Source organism: Durio zibethinus, chromosome 17 (genome assembly GCF_047325235.1).
Source record: "Durio zibethinus cultivar Kanyao isolate XHJ-2024 chromosome 17, ASM4732523v1, whole genome shotgun sequence".
Taxonomy (NCBI): domain Eukaryota; kingdom Viridiplantae; phylum Streptophyta; class Magnoliopsida; order Malvales; family Malvaceae; genus Durio; species Durio zibethinus.
Window position 1 is genome coordinate 20,446,383 of NC_143178.1, and position 19,703 is coordinate 20,466,085.

The following is a 19,703-nucleotide window of genomic DNA, read 5'->3' on the forward strand; positions in this document are numbered from 1 at the left end:
AGTAAGACAAAGAAGGTTAAAAGGGGTTTTCTATTTTTTTTTTTTTTTTTGAGGAATTTCCACATTAATAAACGGCGGTCAACAACAGGGGACAACAAGCGACGGCTGTAGACAAGAACCTGATTAAGAAGTAGGAAAAGAAAAAGAGAAGGTAAAAAGAAGAAAAAAGATGAAGAAAGAGGAGAAAGAAGAAAGAAGAAAGATAAGGCCCCCTTTGGAAGCAACTGAAGCACCATTGAGATGTAGTTGCCATAAGAAGATGTGCACGGTAAACAAAGATTTTATGAAACCACTTCACTTGTTTCACCTTCCCAACTATCACCTAGCAGTACCGTTTTGGATGTTTCCTTTGCCTCATAGTTAGGGGTGTAATCGAATCGAATCGAATAGTGAGAAGCTCGAGCTCGACTCACAATTCGGGGTTCGATATTCGGCTCGAGCTCGATCGAGTTTTATTTTTCAAGCTTGAGCTCGATTCGCGATCGAATTCGAGCTACTCGAGCTCGCTCGATTAAGCTTGATTAATATATAAAAATAAGCTCGATTCGTACACTCGAAAAGAGTTCGATTATTCATGCTCGAATTCGAATTCGAATTCGGACTCGAAATATTATATTAATTAAAATAATAAAAATATATTTAAATATAAAAGCTCGATTAGGCTCGCGAGCTACTCGAGTCGGATATAAGAATACTCGAATTCGGCTCGATCGATAAGTCGAGCTATTCGAGCTCGAGCTCGACTCGATAATAATCGAACCGAATTCGAGTTTTCTTCGAATCGAACCCGAGTAGCTTACGAGTACTAATGTATCATTTACACCCCTAGTCACAGTGCATACTCAACCCTATGCAAGGTCAATTTTCTGAAGTTACTGGAATCATCATAAACCAAAAAAAAAAGATTATTTGAAAGATGAGAACCTGATAGCAATTTGCTGAATAGGGTCTTACATTCAAGAATGTCACACCAGCACATTTTGTTTTGCTTATTTATCAATGAGACAAAATCATTAATGGCTAAAACAAACAAAAGCAAACGCTAAAACATACACTTTATCCTTTTGGCACAGAAGCAAAAACATGCACAGCCTCATTCACTTCCACCAGCGGCCTTCGCCTGGTTCCGAGCTTCTTCTCGCATTACTGCCTTGACATAAATTTCATAGCAACAACCTGAAAAAAACAAACATAATACCATCATACAAGAAGTCTAGTCACAGATGCTGGACTGTTTGTCTTTCTTAAGCAGCAATGAATCAGCTTATTTTTTTCTTCTCCAAATGAGGTTTAGTAAGGATAATGGCTTAATGTCTCCTGCTTCTCACCATTTATTCTGAATATTAAAGAAAAGCAATTCATGCAAGAACTTTCTAACTCAATTGCAGACATAACATGGACAAAGCTGCACGTTCAGAGTATAATTTTCTTCCTTTTCTTTTTCAAAGTGAAGGGGGGGGGGGGGGGGGGGGGAGGATTAATTAAAAAAAACAGAAGATATACATAAAAGGTGCCAGAAGAGCTTGAGTATTATGTTCAATGATCAAACGCTAAGATCATGAAGTTGATTTTTCATCACTATTTTGAAAGCAATCATTCATTAAGTTGTATCAAGCCCCCAAATCTCCGTGATTTAGCAAACCATTATATTTCCTTCTGATCTCATGCAGGGCCAAATACAGCAAACTCTAGAAATTGCAAAGCTAACTATCTAATCAATCAAATTTATTAAGATTGATTGAATATGCTCTCTTTGTTGGTCCATATTTTCACAATCGCCATTAAAGAAGCCAGGGGGAGCGGGGGATGAGGGGAGAGCGGCAAATAACCCAATGACTTCTTAAAATCTAACCATTGACAAGGTGAGAACGCATCAACACATAGGTTGTACGCAATCAAAATTAAGATTTTGAACGATTTTGTACAAATTTGGTTTCATTTTATTCCTTTTTTCCTTCCATGAAAGAAGGGGAAAGTGAATTAAAAAGGCAAAAGAAAGAAGATTTCCAGTTAATACAACAATAAAGAGTAATGTCCAAATTTACCCAAGATATTTTTTGGAGCATATCTTAATACCATCTCAAACAGGATCATAGAGAATCAAACCCAACTTCTCATGGAGTTATCCACACATAACAAAACTCATGAATCAATTCATTCAACACTTAGAGCAAACACTAGTCTTACCTGCTACAACGACAACTGTCAGAACATCCCCGATTCTCTTCAGTCGCCTCACGCTCTTCTTATAAGATTTAAATCGTCTTAAAGAAGGGTCTTCTGCCAAGAGCTGCAGGTTGTATTCCACATCAACATTTTATTAAGTTCAAGTATGGCACAAGAAAAAGAAAAAAAAAACACTAATCACTTCTAACCTCCCCACTCCATGCCAGAAAAACAGGAAACTGTTTAAAGTATTTGATTATAAGTAATTATCAAGAATTTCAACCAACTTCCCTCGCCAATGTAATGTCTCAGTTGCTTAACATAAAACTTTATAAAAACAAATTGAAACCCATGATCAAGTACAGTTAAAACAAACTAACTTTTTGAATCATTTGAAATAAGAACCTTTACACTCTTCACTTCATCTATTAGTATGGGCTCAATTCAAAAAAGATTAAATCCAACTTAAAAAGTCCAAAAAACTAGCTTAACAGAACTTTGAGCTGATCCAGATGCTAGAAATGCAACATTTTTTTCCAATCAATAAAAATCAAAAGAGTAAAACCTAAAAGAAACAGAAGGGCATATTTTTATCAAGAAATTTGAACTGGGAAAGATAGAGAAAAAAGGGGAAACTCACAGCTTTCTCACGATCCCCAAGTTCCACGTGAAATGCTCGACTAGGCACCACCAAGGAACCCTCTGTCTTCTGCTTTATTCAGTAAAAAAATTCGAGAGAGTTAGATAGAGCTATTAACAATCAAGTAAAGACCCGATAAAGATCAAATGAAGTTATTATACATAAATAAATTGTATAATTTTTTTCATACCTGATAAGATGATCGTAAATAATTGGCAAGGCTACTTTTTTGAAGGAAAAAGGCCATTTTGATATTTCAGAGATCAGATTGAAGAAGAAGAAATTGGCTGCTGGGTTATGTCGAGCGAAGGAGAAAGCCAGATGGGCTTAACCCTGTTGCGAAAATAATTTAATTCCAACTTTTTGCATTCATACGCCTAATGTTTTTCATATTTTTGTTTCTACCCATGAGTTTTCCTTTTTTCTCAGATTTGCTCACCTCGTGGCCGTGTTCTTGCCATCTGTTTTACTATTGGTGAATATGAGGTTGCCACGTGTAAAAATAAGCCGTTGCTCGCTTTAAACGTTGACGAAGGAACGAACGGATGATCAGAAAACCCACTACCAAATGCAATATGGTGTTGAGAGGAGATGCTGTTGGTTGCTGGTGCCTGCATTGGAAGGCAAAGAACCACCCCCTTCTCTCCTTTCATTTTCCCAAAATTTCAGACTATGATTCCATCATTCCCCTTCACATCCTCTTCAAAGATTCACATCTCATAGTAACTACAAAACTGATAAGGGTGAGCTTCACTTTTTCCCATCCTCGAATTCATAATTTTTTCATCTATTCTACTCTGGAGTTGCATGTTATATTTGCAGGGTCACTTTTTGATGATTTTTTTTGGCCCGTAACTGATTTTTTTAGTTTTTTTTTTTTTTTTTTTCTATATGTGCATGTTAGTTTTCCATAAATAATGAGGGAATTTAATTTGTTATCAAGTGTTGTACATTTTCTTTCTAGGATTTTAAGTATTAGATTCGGCCAATACAGGAGGCAACTGCAGTTACCATAACATCCCAGAAAGTTAAAAGAGGATGATGACCAACAATCACCCCAAAATTGGAAGATTATAATGCTTTATGATGGAGATTGTCCGCTTTGCATTGGTGAGGTATACTTTGAAATAATTACTGTAGGAATTTGATTAATAACATACTGCTCCGTATATATCTTGCTTATGATATATTTGCTGTTCATTAGTTTTTTTTTTTTTTTTTTCACTCTGTTTATTATCTTATCTTGTTGTGAGATCGATATGCTAGGGAGAGGAATAAGCAATATGGCACTATTTAGTTTGTTGACATAAGTGCTGAATTTCTGATGATGATTCTCCTAAAGAGAATCAAGGATTGGACTACAAAACTGTATGTTCGGGGATTATTAAACCCCTTTTTGATCAATTTCAAATATGCTTGCCATCTGTGGTGTGATCAGTTAGTAGGAATATGATCGGTATACTAGTACTGAATTTGAATGAGTTCCGTTTGTTGTTTAGGTTATGGGAAGAATTCATGCCATTCTCTCTGATGGAACTGTTGTCATAGATGTGGAGGTATGACTTTCTCGATTTTTACAATGCTCTAACCCTGGATTATGAACTTTTTCCTTCTTGTTATTCTAACACTATTCTGCAAATTTGCTGAATGTTGTAATGCGAAAAACATTCGCTATAGTTGTGACTTTGTTGGACCGTAATCTAAATGAAAGTAAATGATAAAAAATATAGTAATGAAGAACACAAAATGAAAAAAAAAAAAATCCAGGTATATGAACTTCGAAATCTGCATTTCCTTTGACATTTGGAGTCCTGAATGCTGTTTAGGATGTTAAAACAGGTTATAATACGTGACCACTACAGGTTATTTCAAGTAGTGTACAAGTTACTGTAGGCATACAAGGGATGCTTATTGTATTTAAGAACAAGCTGACCAGAGTATAGTGTTATGATATCTTTAATTGAAGCTGGTGGCACCTTTCCCTCTTGTTTCCTCTTTTTGAGTTTTGATTTTTCTCTTTAATATTACTCCTGCTTTTTTTCTTTGGATTGGGGAGCATGGGGAGAGGAGGATACAATTTAAAGCATTATTTACTGTATTGATGACTTGCAGGCATTTAGAAAATTGTATAAGCAAGCTGGTCTTGGATGGGTTTATGCCATTACCAAATATGAACTTGTAAGTTTATGCTTACTTTATATTACTTGTAGTTCTGTTGATTTGCTATTGTCCTTCAGTAGTCATAGCAATTTGTGTGTCTGTGTTGCGTTTTTTTTGTTTCAAACATGTGTAGAACAAAAAATTTGTTATATTATAATTCATGTCAAGATATCAAATATAAAATATATTTTTTTTCACCAATCTTATATATAGTTTTTTATTAAAATTTTAAATCATGTTACTTTTATATCTTTTTTTCGTATTATTTTCATATCGTGTTATCATATCTACTTTTCAAGACCTTGTTGTTTCGGGAAAAATAAAGATTTCCCTTTTCTGTGTGTTCATCAGTGGATAATGGTACAGCATGCCATCTTGTGCGGATTGCAACAATAGTTGATTCCATCTATGGTGCATGGGCTAAATATCGTCTTCAAAATACCGGTAAACATATGCTGCACTTGGAATTCTGTATTCTAGTTTATGAGTTTCATTCGGGCCAAAAAAATGGAAACAGAAATTCTGAGTCTCTGTTTACCTTCCATAGCCAAGTCTAGTTGATTTGTACAGCTAATATTTGAGTTTAATTAAACAAAGATTGTAGTACTTGGTTACAAAATTGCAACAGCAGCCTAACCAGCATGTGGAAATCAGTTGCATTTTGAAATGAATGCATTGAGAGTGGAAGTTAATGCAATTTTATCTCTAGAATTCTTTGTGTTAAAAGTTTCAAATCCTGGCTTGTGAGATTTTACGGGGATCGATTTCATGTTTTAAGGATTCTTGTTCTTGTTTCAGGCCGGCCACCTTTAAAAGAGATCTTGGAGGCTATAAGAAATAAGGTAAGTATACAGTAACTGCACGTGGTTCCAACGGGAGTATTTTATTTACAATTTATTTTATTATACTATTATAATCGTTCAATCACAATAAAAAATTAAGCGTCCTCTAATGTGAATTTCATATAAAATTTTAATAATTTTCACATAATTTTAAATTATGATTGATTAATTATATTATAATCATAATAGGAGATATACTTCCGATTCCAAAGAAATATAATGTTCGAGTGAAAATTCAAGAAGAAAATTTTGAATATTAAAGTAGGAGGATCCAAGAATTCTTAAATTAGCATTTGATCCATCCTACAAGTTTAAAAAGGAAAATTTGAAGAACAAACTTTTCAGAATTCCCACAAATCAAATACTAGAAGATTAAAGTAAGAAGATTCAAGAATTCTTAAATTAGGATAAGATTCCAAGAATATTTAAATTGAAATAAAATTCTAAGACTTTTGAGAATCTTAAATTTGGAGACCAAATTTCAATAATTAAAAAAATTTTAAATTTGAGTCCAAATTTATTAAATTCAAAAACAAATCATCATGACCTTTGATGCAAATTTTTGTCGAAAAATTAGGATTTTATTTAAAAATGTTCAGAAATTATACTTTAGATTCTTGATCGATTGAAATTTATTATTTAATTCCAAAATTTTCTAATGTTATTTTAAACACAAAATTTATATGTACACATGCGTAAGATGTTTTTTTCTCTATCTCATCACAAACAAATGTTATAATTACCATTTTTTTTTTTTTTGATTACATCATATTAACAAACATATATCATTGAAATATATAAATAGATTAATGTCATAAATGATTTTTAAATTATAATAAATTATTCAATGTGATATTTAAATTTAAAAAATTTTTAATTTGGTTCTTAAATTATTAATCTATTATTAATATAATACTTGAATGATTATTTGTTCATTACATGTCATCATTTAAAATTAATCACATTAAAAATAAGTATTAAATTAATTAACAAATTTATAATTTAAACAATACATTATAAATTTTTACAATTTACGTATCATATTAAATATTTTATTGTAATTTAAGCTAAGAATAACCTTACCTTTTATTCTCCCTTTCGAAAGTTGAAATACATGGCCCAGTCCTCTATTCTTTGGGCCGGAAGCTCATGTTATGCTGTGATTAACCTTTATTTTTAGGCATCAGTTCATCAGGTCCATGATCTTCTTATGCTGCCGTATATTTTCAAAAATACCAATCAAATGAAGCATCAAAATCCATCTCCCAATCCATTCTTTTGGGTACAAATTTATTTAAATTTTAATTATTCTATAAGAAGAAGAAATAGATGTGATAAGTATACATCTTTTTGGTTTAATTATTAAAAAAGCTTAAAAAGATATGCAAGGTCTCTACCATCATCATTCCTTATTTTTATAAAAAAAAATGTAATAATTGCTTAAAAAAATAAATATGATAATTTTAAATATGACATGATAATATAATATAAAAATATTAAAAAATATGAAAAAGATATATTTTAAAATTTTAAAAAAAATTTATATATGAATTTAATAAAAATAAAAAATATATTTAGTATTTGATATATTGATACGAATTATTATACAATAATTTTTATATTTTATATGTGTTTAATATAAAATAAATACGACAAAAATACAGAAATAGTCATATCTAAAATAAGACAAAACTTAAAAGATAAGTAAAGAAGATATAAGATATTATTGTTTAAATCTTACATTTTGATTTTATCATGTCATGTCACATTTCATTTATAATATTGTTTGGTATCACTTTCAAAGTCATTGTGATGATATAATTATTATAGCGATGAGATCATTAAAATGATTTAGTCTTCAGTGATATTAAATTATTATATTTGATATAATATTATAAATTACAAATGATTTAAATCATTGTATTTAACATTACATAAAAAATCTAAATATAAAATATTCAAAATAACCTTAAAAAATTTATTGAATAAACAATTCATAAAATAGTATTATGTCATTTTTATAAAAAAAAACTAAAAAGTATAAACTAATTTTTACGAAAATAATTTCCAAAAATTATTAAATAAATTCATTATTTGTTAATAATAGTTCCAAAATGAATGCACATAAATCATAAAATGAATTAAACCATTGAACTAAAATTTGATTACTCAATTTTTATTAAAAAAACAATTTCATTGAGTTTTTATAAATAAATTTAAATTAATAAGTCTTCTTACTACAAATTAAGAAAATTTTAATTGTATAGATCAAAATGATAACTCCATATTATAATTTCAATATTATAAAAAAGCTCATAATATTTTGCTAATTTTAATCATATATTGAGAGAAGTGAATTATACTAATTAGAAGTTGGAAAGAATGATTGATTTCTCTACTTATAAAGACTAAATTTGGAAGGAACCATATATTTATTCTCACTTTCGTTAGAGTAAAGTAATTCTAAAATAATATTAAAAATTATTTTCTTATACAATAAAATTTTTCATACTTTTGAATGAGAAGCGGTTCGCTCCTCAAAATAATGATATTATCATTTCAGAAATTTAATATTATTATATAAAAATTTTAAATTATTATAAAATAAAATGATTTAATTATTAGATGTAATGATTGGTTGCAAATTAGACTAATCATCTCATACCTAATTCTTTCCTCAGACTGACGTATGCAATGACGAAACTACTAGCAAGATGTGAAGCTTCCTATTAGTTTCGGAAGAAATGTCTTCAATTTGTAACTACTCCCGTATTTATCTTTTTCTTCTAAACTTTACCCATGGACAAGCTCACACTCTCTACTTCTCACACCACAGAAACATACAATTGTCCTTTTGCAATTGGACACGTTTAGTACACATAATTTTCAAACTTCTGTGCATTTTTCGTATGATTGCAATAATCAATTAGTCAAAATTTTGCATTTATACAATTTCCATATTGCTGCAAATTTCCACTGGTATTTGGTAGTAAATTTTCAGGTCTGTGAAACCTTATAAAGGCGTATGCTTTGAGAATATTACTTTCCAATATGATGGACGGTCTGATTTGTCCCTGATTACCCCAAGATCTATTCTTTGTATGTTGGATTTATGCTTCATGAACTTCATCTGGATTACCATGTTCCAAGTAAGAATAGTTTTACATCAAGTGCAATTGAGTTCCTGTTCTAGCACTTGTTGTCTCTCGAGTTGATATTTACTTATTTGAAAGGTTTGATTTTTTTTTTTCATGCAAAAGAATTTTGGGGGTGTCGAAATTTAAATTTTAAATTTATTAAAATTTTTAAAAAATGAATGAATTAATCAATTAAACTAAATTTTGGATTCAAAAAGTTTAATATTCAAATTTATATAATGATGGTAAGATGAAGTAACTTGTCCTTCAACCAATTTTAGTAATGACAAATTATTTCAAAGAAAAGAGAGGTTAAAACGATGCCTTTAAATGGGCGGTCTTATTGGTCAAATGATACAATCATGCTTTCTTGTCCTTACTCTTCCCCAGCTTTGCAATAAACTCATCAATATTCCTGTCTGAGCTTCCACCTATACTAACAGCTCTCTTGGCATGCTCCTTCCACTTTGATGCATTACCCTTAATCTCTCCATTTCTTTCTCCAACCATGACTTCCCTTAAACACTTCTCTAATTCTTCCCTCCTTACAATCCCTTCATCTTTTTTAGTTCTCACTCCAACCCTCCATACATCTGCTAAAAACTTGGCATTAGTTGGCTGGTCACTCCACTGTGGCACACACACCATTGGCACGCCTAGGCTCAAACCTTCCAAGGTTGAGTTCCAGCCACAGTGTGTTACGAAGCAGCCCACGGCTTGGTGAGCCAGCACCTCTAGTTGGTTGCACCATGTGACAAATAGCCCTCTTTCTCCAACTGAGTCAGTGAACTCAAGCAGCTGCTCGTCTTTGAACTCCTTTGCAACCCACAGGAAAGGCATATTGCTTGCTTTCAAGCCCCATGCTATTTCTTCAAATTGTTTGGTGCAGATACTTGACATGCTTCCAAACGATACATATACCACTGACTTCAATGGCTTAGAGTCTAGCCATTTCAGGCACTGATCCTTATCTTGCTTCCACAGGCTAGCCCCATAGCTTGTATCTCCTTCAATTTGATGATCTAAATAGAATGATGGCACCAGGGGACCAATCATTTCTACAGGCCAAAGTCCCATCAGAGCCTTGACAAGCTTTTCAAAGGCAAAAGCAATGAACAAAATGAGAAAAACTTGAGATCTTGTAACCGAAAATCAACTACTAGTAGTTATTAAATAATTAAATTGATCATTCGATGCATATTAATCAAAAAGCTTGAATTTGAAGTGACAATTACAAACTCGATTTTTAATCTAACTTGTTTCATTGTGACAAACTGATTGGAATATTATTTGCATAAGGACTCACTTTCACAACTAGTAGGATACATTTGGATAAATAGTGACACTGAAAACAATGATAACAAAGAAATTAAGTATTGTAACAATTAAATTAAATAGATAATAATGAGATTAAAATCAATGATAAAGATATGATTGAATATTGATAACTATAATATGGATATGACAACTGGGTGGACCAAAACCCCTTTAAATTTCATATGGTGAAAATCCAAATCAGCCCTAACTCAATGCATTAAAAATTAAGGTGCTCTATTTACCATTGACCTTGTTTTTTTCTTCCCTTCCATTTTCCATTTTTCTTTCACTCAACTTATAAAAGAAATAAAAACAAATGCATTTGCCTCTGTTTTTTTTCTCTTCCTTTCATTTGCCTTCCCATTTTCATTTCTTCTTATCAAGCACGGTTTAAGTTCTAAAAGAAAAACTTTAGAACCTTTTTTCAGATCCTTTTCTTCAGATAATCACCTGGTGGTAGTAGTCTCTATTAAAACCTGATTACTTCTCTAAGAGTGAACATTTCTTTTAGCAACAAAAGCGAGAACCCAGTTAATTACCTCTCTCTCCAGCTCCTCAAAGGAGTTACAGAAGACCCAATCATTTTTATCCAGAGCGCCAGTGTTGTCCAAGATTAGTGATAAATAAGCATAGTGCTTTGCAGGCTGAGTCAGAAAACTTGGCAAGTCGGAAAAGCCCAGAGAAGGCAGGCCAGGCATCGGTGCTGCTAAGGCTTCTTGTTTCATAGGCAAAGTCAAGCGTCCTTGATTGATTTGCCAATACAAGGAGCACACCGAAGCAGAGTTTGTCAACAGCATAGCTGCATAGATACCGAATTCTTTAGCTACATCAAGAGCCCAAGACAGCAATGAATCATACACAATGCAACTAACTGGTGTCCCTGAGTTGTTGAACTTCACTATCAGCTGAGCCAAAGTTGTTGACCCAACTGTTTTGAAGGACTCCAAGTAGGTTTCGAGACTTGAAGCTTGCTTGAAACCTCCTTCGTCGAAGCCATCAGAGATTGGTTCGATGCTTATAGTGTTTGCATGGATGGACTTGATGGTGTAAGGGGTGGTGGCTACGGTGACCTTGACTCCTTTGGAGGCTAAACGTTTAGCAAATTGGATGAGGGGATTTATGTGGCCTTGGGCAGGGTATATGACCACCAAGACATGGACTCCTCTCTGGTTTTGCATTTTTTTTTTTTTTTTTCAGATTTTGCTTTGAGGTTTGAAGGGCATGCTTGATGATGGCCTTTTAAAGAGAGTCACGATGGAAAATGGTAGCCCACCGTGGAAAATTGGGCCTGTTCTTGGACATTAAAGTAATGTTTGGGATGGATTGGTCATTTCAATTAGGGTGATTTATGAACGATGATTAAAGTAATGTTTGGGATGGGTTGGTTATTACAAAAATTATAGGGATTTATATATGATGATCAGATAATTATATTTGATAAGTATTTGATTATCTTACATAACAATAATTTTAGATCATTTATAATGATCAAATTATTGTATTGAGAGTGATCTAATTTCTAAATAAAAAAGGTAAAAAATATTTATTATTAAAGTGAAATGATACGTAAAATTAATAATAATCAATTTTTTTGTCTAATATGTGAATTACAAATTTATTGTATCTAAAAATTATAAGTATTTTATATTATAAATTTTTATATTTTCAAACTAATATTCACCATAATAACTTCAAAATAATTTATGTATTTTTTAAAAATATTTTATATATAACATAATTTTTTATTATGAATTTAATAGATTGGTTTTATTTTTTTAATTCAAATATTTTTTAACTTAATTTATACTATAAAAATTAATTTACCTATCAATAAATATATTTATTAATTTAATAATTTAATAATATTTTATTATAAAATAAATAAAATATTACTAATATTTTACAAATTATTATCATTAAACAATCTTAAAATTATTAATTTGTGTAACATTACACTATGCATGATCATTTTCACATTTTTAAAAAAATAATATTTAATTTTTAGTAATATTAAAACACAATAATCTTTAATTCCTAAGAATTAATATTATTAATTAAATAAAATAATTTCAAATCACAGGTATTAAAATCATCTTAATAATAAAATCACTCAAATAATTATATTAGTACGATGATCTTCCAAAAAAAAAAAAAAAACTAAACGCTAGCTAGGTGATCACAAAACTAACCTAATTCTATTAATAAGATGAGCCAGGTAATTTTATTCATTCATGAAAGCGTATGGTGCAATAATAGTATTACCAACATTTTTTACATAAAAGGATTCCAATTATCAACATTTTAGACATAAAAGGATTCCAAGCAAAATGTAAGGCTATTTTTCTTATTATTCAAAGAGCTTTCATGCCTCCAACAATTACATGGTTTATTAATAAAATGTTAAATTCTTAATTGATTGAAGCTCAATCAATTAGCAACTTCAAATACAAGCTTTCAAGCTATAGATCCTTATGAAGGATTAATTTTATGTCAAAATTGATATACCATAGTCCAAGCCTACCAATAAGATAAATGATAGAAGTGATGAAAATAATTAATTTTTTTTTATGAAATATCATTAATGATTTCTTGACAGTGCATAACACAGTGCATCAAATAAAAAAGTGATGAAAAGTTAAAACAAAATGAGCGAGAGAAGATGAAGTGAGCTGAGCTATCGTAACACTTTCAATCGATAAATGAGCATTGAAGATTTTACAATATATTTACAGTTTAATATGATACAGAGGGGTGCAAGTTCTGATATCCAACAAGAACAAGGATTTATAAACGGGCAGCTGCGTCTACCACATCTAGTGATAATTCCAACTTGTTGAATTCTATAACTGCAAACCAAAATTTAATATGGCAGCATTTGGCTACCACTAATATTTGCAACCGTACCTATAATCATATTAGGGTCCATTGCTATATCTCCGACCTCGAAATTTTTCTGCAACTTTTCTTTTAATAGAGAACCATTTCAGCACACTGAAAACCTTGGTCCATCTCCTCTGTGCTTGAACAGCAACAGTACGTGGTGGCAAAACTAATCCATCATCGCTAGTTTGAAGATCAGCTTGTGATTCCGAACCAGGGCCCTGGGACTGAGGATCACTATCAAAAAATTGAAGATGATCTTCATCGCAGAAAGTCTGAGTAATATCCGTGTCACAGATAGGGGAATTAGTGACTTGGCCAGGATAACTCAAAGTTTCGTCATATCTTAGACCCATGTTTTCAATGCCATGCAGGGCATAATCGTCTAAACCACTCATACCCCCAACTGAATAGATGGTTGAAATGATATCTGGAGAAGAAGCACTTGATTGAGCATAATCAAATCCACCCATCTTTTGAGAAGCCAAAAACTTGCTATCATTAGAAATCTGTGTCTTGGCTGAGCTTGTGTAAGGAATATTTGCTAAATTTGAAGAACCACCTATGAGAGAGGCTTCATCATCAAAAGGGATAACTTCTTCCCAGTGCTCAAATGCAGAAATTACCAAGTTTTGTGCTTCAATCTGATCGCAGAGCAGATAATCAGAACCCAACCATTAATGACAAAAGTAAATAAATATAAAGAAAAAAACAATCAGATGAAGCAAGAGACATGTGCCTTCTCAGTTTCTGACAGCTTATCAATTGTGACATACTGGCATTCTGAAAGTACTCCTGTCACTTGTCCCACAATGTTAAAGACCACACCAGATTTCAGTTGAGAACCAGGAGGGCAGTACAAGTGCATCCTCTTATCAAGCACACATGTTCGAGCATGCTCCACAGTTACTTCCCACATCTTAGCAGACATACCAGTGCCGAGGATCTGCACATATCCCAAGAAACAAATATTGCTTGCTATTAGCATTTTGACATGATGAAAATCCTAACTTAAAGCAGTTAAAGCTGCTTAAGTTGTTGATAAATAGTCAACATGAAACCTGGTGAGCCTTAGACAAAGCATGGATCTCTCAGTGATGTGAGGTTAGTTTTAATTTTCCAATTTATATCGTTATTAATTATTACTGATGAAAAGAATAACTCAGGGTGCAGTTTAGGAAAAATTAAACATAGATGAATGCAGACATAGCTACAGAGTAAACTGAAAAAACTTGGTGTAAGTAAAATGTAATCAAAGATTATGTTGATACATGTCTGACTAAGGAACTTTTTATAGGTATATAATTCACCCACAAATTCATGTGGTCTAATCCGATAACATTGACAACACAGTTCCTTTTTGAAAGCAATCCGAACATGCTTAAATTTAAGGGCTGGCTTAATACTGATTAAACACCATCTTCACTTTAATTTTGATGTTCTACTGCCATTAATGGAGGACATTTGAACAAAGAAGATGGTAAAGAAACTGGAGACCTTCATAAAAATTCTAAGCAGTGTACAAAAAGAGAGATAAAGCAGTAGAGCCTCACATGTCGGAGCCTTGGAAGATTTATAAAGAGCATGGTTAAAAAATCCTTTACAGTGTTGATATTCTCCTGACTCAAGCGCTTATGGAAAGCCCCATCTTTGCCAATTTTCTCTAATCTCCATACTTCATCAGAAAGAGATGGAGGATGATGCTTCTTGTATACTGCAACCAGAAACCAAAAGTTGAAAAAAGTCTATTCTACCTTCTATTTTTTTCTCATAATGACTCACTTAAAAACATCACTATGTAAATGCATATTAAAATTCTAAAGAAAACAACCAAAAAGAAAAATAAAAAAGAGGCAATCTAACTTTCCAAAATTCCAAATATCAACCTCCTCCTTTTTCTCTTGTTGTGCTTGGAATCCTAAAGCTAATTTTGCTCTTTGCAGTTTAAGACCAGATTAAAAGTGGAGAACATTTGAAGGAAAATAATAGATAGAATTCATTCAACATCTTAGTAGCATCATCACTTCTGGAGTGATTGTCACATAAATATAAAATGAGAATCAGCAATATCATAATTTCTATTCTACGCAAAGTGACAAGAATCTAATTTCTTAGCCTGAAAAGTCCCTAGATCTTGAGAACATCTTAACCTAAGCAGAAGTGTGCCATGCATTAAATAGATACCTACTCATAGAAAATGATTATAATTAAGTAATTACATTCACCACGATGATCCCTGACAACGAAGGATTCTGTCTTTGCTTCTCTTACTCTAGTTCCATCAGGGCCATCCACAACTCTTGCACCAAGTCTAAAACGACGGCTTCTTGTCCAGCTTGAATTATCTGTAAATGAAATCTCACCCGCTAAACCTATGCCCTCAGAAAGAGTTAAAAATGCATCTCCAGTAAGAAGAGGTTTCTTTCCTTCTCTCTCTCTTACAATGTTATTCTTAAACTCTTCAAGTGTCCAATTGTCCCCCTCATCACCATCGAAATCTCCCTCAAGGACAACAACTTCTACTTTGGCAGAAGACTCTGGGCCAGAAGTAACAATTTGTCCAGTTAGGGCATCAACTATAGCCACCTTTATGGCAGAACCTTCTTCTGATTCAATTCGAGCTCCAGTGAACACAGGAAGGGAGAGATTATTTAAGAATTGGAGTTGTAAGCTTCTTGATACGGTACAATTTACCTCCTTCCCACCATTCCTTAAAACAAACAAGGAGCAGAACCACAAGGTTTTAGTATACAATGAAGTTAACATGGCTTTCTGTCAGAAAATATATCTAATTCATATTTTTTTCTTCCTTCGTTGAATAGAATTCATACCTTTTCATATTGTTCAAATGCTTTCTAAGAGCCATTTCAACTTCCTCCTTGACCTACAAAACATAGAATCAGTAATTTACATCCAACTGTTAACATATTCAATACTTTTTTTAACAAGTTACAGAAACAAGAACTACAAAAGATATGCGAGCTTGCAACAGTTGGGCCAACAGTAGTTATGAATATAAGTTTTTGCTCCCTTTTCTTGACAAAACTTTGAAATTAGATGCCAGACACCATAACATGGGCATTTAGAAAGAAATAGCAAAAACTTTAGAAAAATTAAAACACAACTCTATTTGCCAGCATGTCCACTCATTGAAGCAAAAATAACAGCATTGATATAACATTTCATGCTCCGAAGACTTATTCATTAAAACATGGTTAAAAAGGCTAACTGAAGATGCCAAGAGAATTTGTCGAACTGAAGAGCATACAAGGTGCATCTATATGATGGACTTAGAGTCAAGTATAAGATTCAAACATTTTAAAAAGGCAAACCGTTCATTTACTATGACAAATTCAGTTTGCACCTTGGGTTTTGTTTTATCATGCTTGCTTCCTGATATGAAAGCTCATGCAGAACAAATAAAGAAAAAAGACAGCTAACTGGAAGAAGTATGTTCCAAAGTTGCAACCAATTTTTTTGCAACTAAGGTGCACATATCCAACAAGTCTTAATGGCTAATAAAATCAAGCTCACTTGACTGAATATATAATCGATATCTTAAAAAAGATATGCCACCTTCAATCTATCACAGTTGTTGGCAAAAAAAATTATCAGAGTTTTAAAATTAGAGGTCACATTCTTGATTTAAGTGAGGAAATCTGGACTCATGCTAGGATCCAAAAAGAAAAAAAGAGAGTAATTGACAAGTTGCAAAACCTGAAAGTTCTTGCAATTAGCTTTCAAAGTTGTTAAAGCCTATAAACTATATGGAGCCATAAAAGGACTGGAGCTGAATAAGTTAACAGGAACTAACTACTGGTGTCAAATGATTGACAATTTGACAGTACAACCAGAATAGGTGCAAGTCACAACCACCAAGAAGCTGTAGGAAATAGTAAGTGCTATACTTTATGTTACTTCAACTCTTTATTGTTCGTGACACTTATTTTTTTACGCACGCAAGTGTTGAGATTCACATGTGAGTGTGACATAGATGCATGTAGGATCAAAGAATCCATTAGCTTAGGTTTTTGGATTCAAGTGGTGTCCAACAAGTACGTATAGGCAGGCCCCTTTCGTGTTCTCCTCAAGGACTTAAGGTTTGGCTTATTTCCCCAAGAATAGGAATGAAGTTTGTACGCTCCAAAAATAAGGAAAAATTTAAGAAAAAATTGAACATGCTTGTGCCGATGTTGAACACAACCGCATCTGATACTCACTCCCAGACTGAGCAACATAGGCTACAATAATTGCTAAAAGTAAATATCACCAGGCAGTAAAGGACACAGGACATGGTAATTTTATGATTTCAATTCTTGAGAGAGGCATCAATGCCTGTTTTTTCAACCTTTGGCGTGACATTGAAGCTTCATAACATGAGACGATGTATTATGAACATATACTTCTAATGTCATTGTTAAATGAGCTAAAATGACAAGATTTTAATGGAGAAAAGGGTGGAAAGAAAGGAAAGCTTGCTGTCACTCGCTCTACTATGTGAATAAAATTCTAAACTTGTTTTTGCTGGAAAGAAAATAAAATAATGTAGGAGCACCACTGAAATAACATGATCAAAGGAAGAAACATACCACCCTACGAATCAACGGCTCCAAAACTGGCTCCAGCAATTGCTGGACCGATTGCAACTTCATCACCTCCTGAACCACACTAGCATAGTTTACAAACAGATTAGCAGCCAAAGGAAACACTATAAATGATGCATAATTTTACATGGATTATTATCACCGATCATCACAAACCATGAATAGGCAGGTGTAAATGATATTCAACTACATAGAGAATGAAAACATATTCAAGCAACATCACTCCAGTTCAAATACCAAATGCACAAAAACTATTTCTAGGACCATATATACCATTTCTTTTCTCATATTTATCACCCTCAAATTTAAAAATCAACTATTTCCTTTTGGAAAAAAAAAAAAAAACGAAAAAAAGCTAGTGCCAACTCAACTCTCTATGGTAATATAGCCAAATGTCTTTGCCTCCTCAGACCTATTGATAAAGGATGTACGCATGACATAACAACTTTTGACCATCTCTTACTGTCCTAACATATCATTCAGAAGAAAAACCCATGTCCCCATCAAACAAAAACGCTCATGGAAATCCACAATAACAAATCGCAACTAAATAAAGTCGATAAAGGCAAACCACATTCAATTAAGAAAAAAAAAAAGCCCAGTTCATTTCTCTTATTAGTTTCAATATTAGCAGAGAATTTAAAAGTGCAAGACATATTTCAACAACTTTACTAATCAAGAAATAAACCCAGTTCAAATATCCACTCATCTATTCACTTCACCTTAAGTATTTCAATCATGTTAACAAGATTTCCCATTAAAGGAGTGAATAAGAAAATTTATTTTTTATTTTTTTACTTTTTTTCATAAGTCATAAGGGTTAACCAACCACATTCACTAACCAATTTTACCAAACAAGCAAAAACCAATTCCCTTCTTTTCTTTTTTCTTTTTTCCCTCTTATTCCTATTTAACATGTAAAGCATCAATGGTAAAACAAGAACGAAAATTCAGGTAAGAAAGGAAAGGCGTATACTTTCTCAAGGTTGGAACCCTTCTCCGTTTGTCCTGATCAGGACTATTCCCTTCTGACGGCCGAGCCTTACCATCTTCCTGGGGCCTTTTCTGTGACATTATTACTTTTAACTCCAGCAACAAAAACACCCCAAAAGCTAAGCGGTTTCGGTGGTGGGCAACGATGAGGTTCATTAACAAACACCAATACAACAACAGCCAAAGAACCCAACATGCGGCACTTAAATAAAAATTGAAACCAGCAGGAGGAGTATACACATATATTTATATATAACTATTCATTCATCAATTAAATGCTAATCAATGAGTAAAATCCAATGCATCAAAAGGAAAAGAAAAGGAAAGAAAAAAACAAAAAGCAACCCAACGCTTGAAAACCTTTTTCCCATCTCACTTTCCTATCCATTGTCTGTATTCGGCTGTGTCTGGGATGTTTCTTCGCCGTGAAACTCTTTCTTCATCTTTCTTTTTCGCTCTTTCCCCTCTCTTTTCTTTGAGTTCAACTGCAAAGGCTGTTGCGTTTTTCCTGTGTTCCTGCAAGAAAGGATTTTTGTCTGAATGTGGGACCCGACAAAGCGCGTTTTGGACTAAGGAAAAATGGAGCGGTCCACAATCCGGATGGTAATACGCAATTTTCTTGGGTTTCTTCCTATCAAAGCGTGTAACACTAACATGACATGACCAATCATTTTTTGACAATTTTATTGTAGATTGGGTTTGGTTTGGGAGGGGGAAATTGGGGGCCCATTTATTTTTTTTGGGGTCCACCTTTTAAGTTTGTACTTTTATGGTATTTCTTACATTGGATTCAAAATTATGATCAGGATTGAGTAGTTTATAGTTATAAATACTGTTAGGTATATCTATTTAAATATATATTTATATCGTATTTGTTTTATATAAAATATAAAAATTATTAAATTATAATTTATGTTAACACATCAAAAATAAATATTTTTTTTATTTTTTAAATCCATATCAT

General features: G+C 32.5%; 3 protein-coding genes and 1 long non-coding RNA gene across 8 annotated transcripts; 1 reads left to right on the top strand and 3 right to left on the bottom strand.

Moving 5' to 3' along the window:
• Nucleotides 1-905: 905 nt before the first annotated feature.
• On the bottom strand, nucleotides 906-3,156 carry LOC111289157 (succinate dehydrogenase subunit 7A, mitochondrial-like). The gene is made up of 4 exons (XM_022880021.2): nucleotides 2,997-3,156; nucleotides 2,807-2,875; nucleotides 2,188-2,290; nucleotides 906-1,176 (listed from the first exon to the last, which is right to left on the bottom strand). Exons 1-4 carry the CDS (start codon nucleotides 3,051-3,053, stop codon nucleotides 1,094-1,096), a joined length of 312 nt encoding a protein of 103 aa, XP_022735756.2. The 5' UTR covers nucleotides 3,054-3,156; the 3' UTR covers nucleotides 906-1,093.
• A 135-nt stretch (nucleotides 3,157-3,291) lies between these two features.
• LOC111274848 (uncharacterized) lies at nucleotides 3,292-8,943 on the top strand. Of its 2 annotated transcripts, none has more exons than XR_016329290.1 (7): nucleotides 3,292-3,549; nucleotides 3,771-3,921; nucleotides 4,306-4,362; nucleotides 4,919-4,984; nucleotides 5,318-5,410; nucleotides 5,765-5,808; nucleotides 8,490-8,943. It is a non-coding gene; the product is annotated as an uncharacterized LOC111274848 (long non-coding RNA). The 2 variants fall into 2 exon arrangements; XR_016329291.1 differs by having other exon boundaries at nucleotides 3,801-3,921.
• A 204-nt stretch (nucleotides 8,944-9,147) lies between these two features.
• On the bottom strand, nucleotides 9,148-11,538 carry LOC111289166 (UDP-glycosyltransferase 74B1-like). Its single transcript, XM_022880024.2, has 2 exons — nucleotides 10,802-11,538; nucleotides 9,148-10,037 (listed from the first exon to the last, which is right to left on the bottom strand). The coding sequence occupies exons 1-2, from the start codon at nucleotides 11,438-11,440 to the stop codon at nucleotides 9,306-9,308; spliced, it is 1,371 nt and encodes a 456-aa protein (XP_022735759.2). The 5' UTR covers nucleotides 11,441-11,538; the 3' UTR covers nucleotides 9,148-9,305.
• Nucleotides 11,539-12,937: 1,399 nt separating this feature from the next.
• LOC111283103 (calmodulin-binding protein 60 A-like) lies at nucleotides 12,938-19,240 on the bottom strand. Of its 4 annotated transcripts, none has more exons than XM_089746593.1 (7): nucleotides 19,100-19,240; nucleotides 17,732-17,800; nucleotides 15,974-16,026; nucleotides 15,362-15,852; nucleotides 14,696-14,856; nucleotides 13,882-14,088; nucleotides 12,938-13,786 (listed from the first exon to the last, which is right to left on the bottom strand). In XM_089746593.1, the coding sequence occupies exons 2-7, from the start codon at nucleotides 17,792-17,794 to the stop codon at nucleotides 13,178-13,180; spliced, it is 1,584 nt and encodes a 527-aa protein (XP_089602719.1). In that variant the 5' UTR covers nucleotides 17,795-17,800; nucleotides 19,100-19,240; the 3' UTR covers nucleotides 12,938-13,177. The 4 variants fall into 4 exon arrangements, with proteins under 4 accessions (XP_089602719.1, XP_022727264.2, XP_022727270.2 ...); XM_022871529.2 differs by having other exon boundaries at nucleotides 17,732-17,810; XM_022871535.2 differs by having other exon boundaries at nucleotides 18,723-19,240.
• Between the last annotated feature and the right edge of the window lie 463 nt (nucleotides 19,241-19,703).

Bases quoted from the DNA above. Each gene is read 5' to 3' on its own strand.
- LOC111289166 (XM_022880024.2), bottom strand. From the start codon at position 11,440: ATGCAAAACCAGAGAGGAGTCCATGTCTTGGTGGTCATATACCCTGCC. The intron at 10,038-10,801 runs GTAATTAACTGG...GCCTTTGAAAAG, and splicing joins TTGAGGAGCTGGAGAGAGAG to CTTGTCAAGGCTCTGATGGG.
- LOC111283103 (XM_022871517.2), bottom strand. From the start codon at position 18,895: ATGAACCTCATCGTTGCCCACCACCGAAACCGCTTAGCTTTTGGGGTG. The intron at 17,811-18,722 runs GTATACGCCTTT...AAACTATGCTAG, and splicing joins AGGGTTCCAACCTTGAGAAA to TGTGGTTCAGGAGGTGATGA. The intron at 14,857-15,361 runs GTAATTACTTAA...TTCTGGTTGCAG, and splicing joins CAGGGATCATCGTGGTGAAT to TATACAAGAAGCATCATCCT.
- LOC111289157 (XM_022880021.2), bottom strand. From the start codon at position 3,053: ATGGCCTTTTTCCTTCAAAAAAGTAGCCTTGCCAATTATTTACGATCA. The intron at 2,876-2,996 runs GTATGAAAAAAA...TGAATAAAGCAG, and splicing joins ATTTACGATCATCTTATCAG to AAGACAGAGGGTTCCTTGGT. The intron at 2,291-2,806 runs GTGAGTTTCCCC...TACAACCTGCAG, and splicing joins TTGGGGATCGTGAGAAAGCT to CTCTTGGCAGAAGACCCTTC.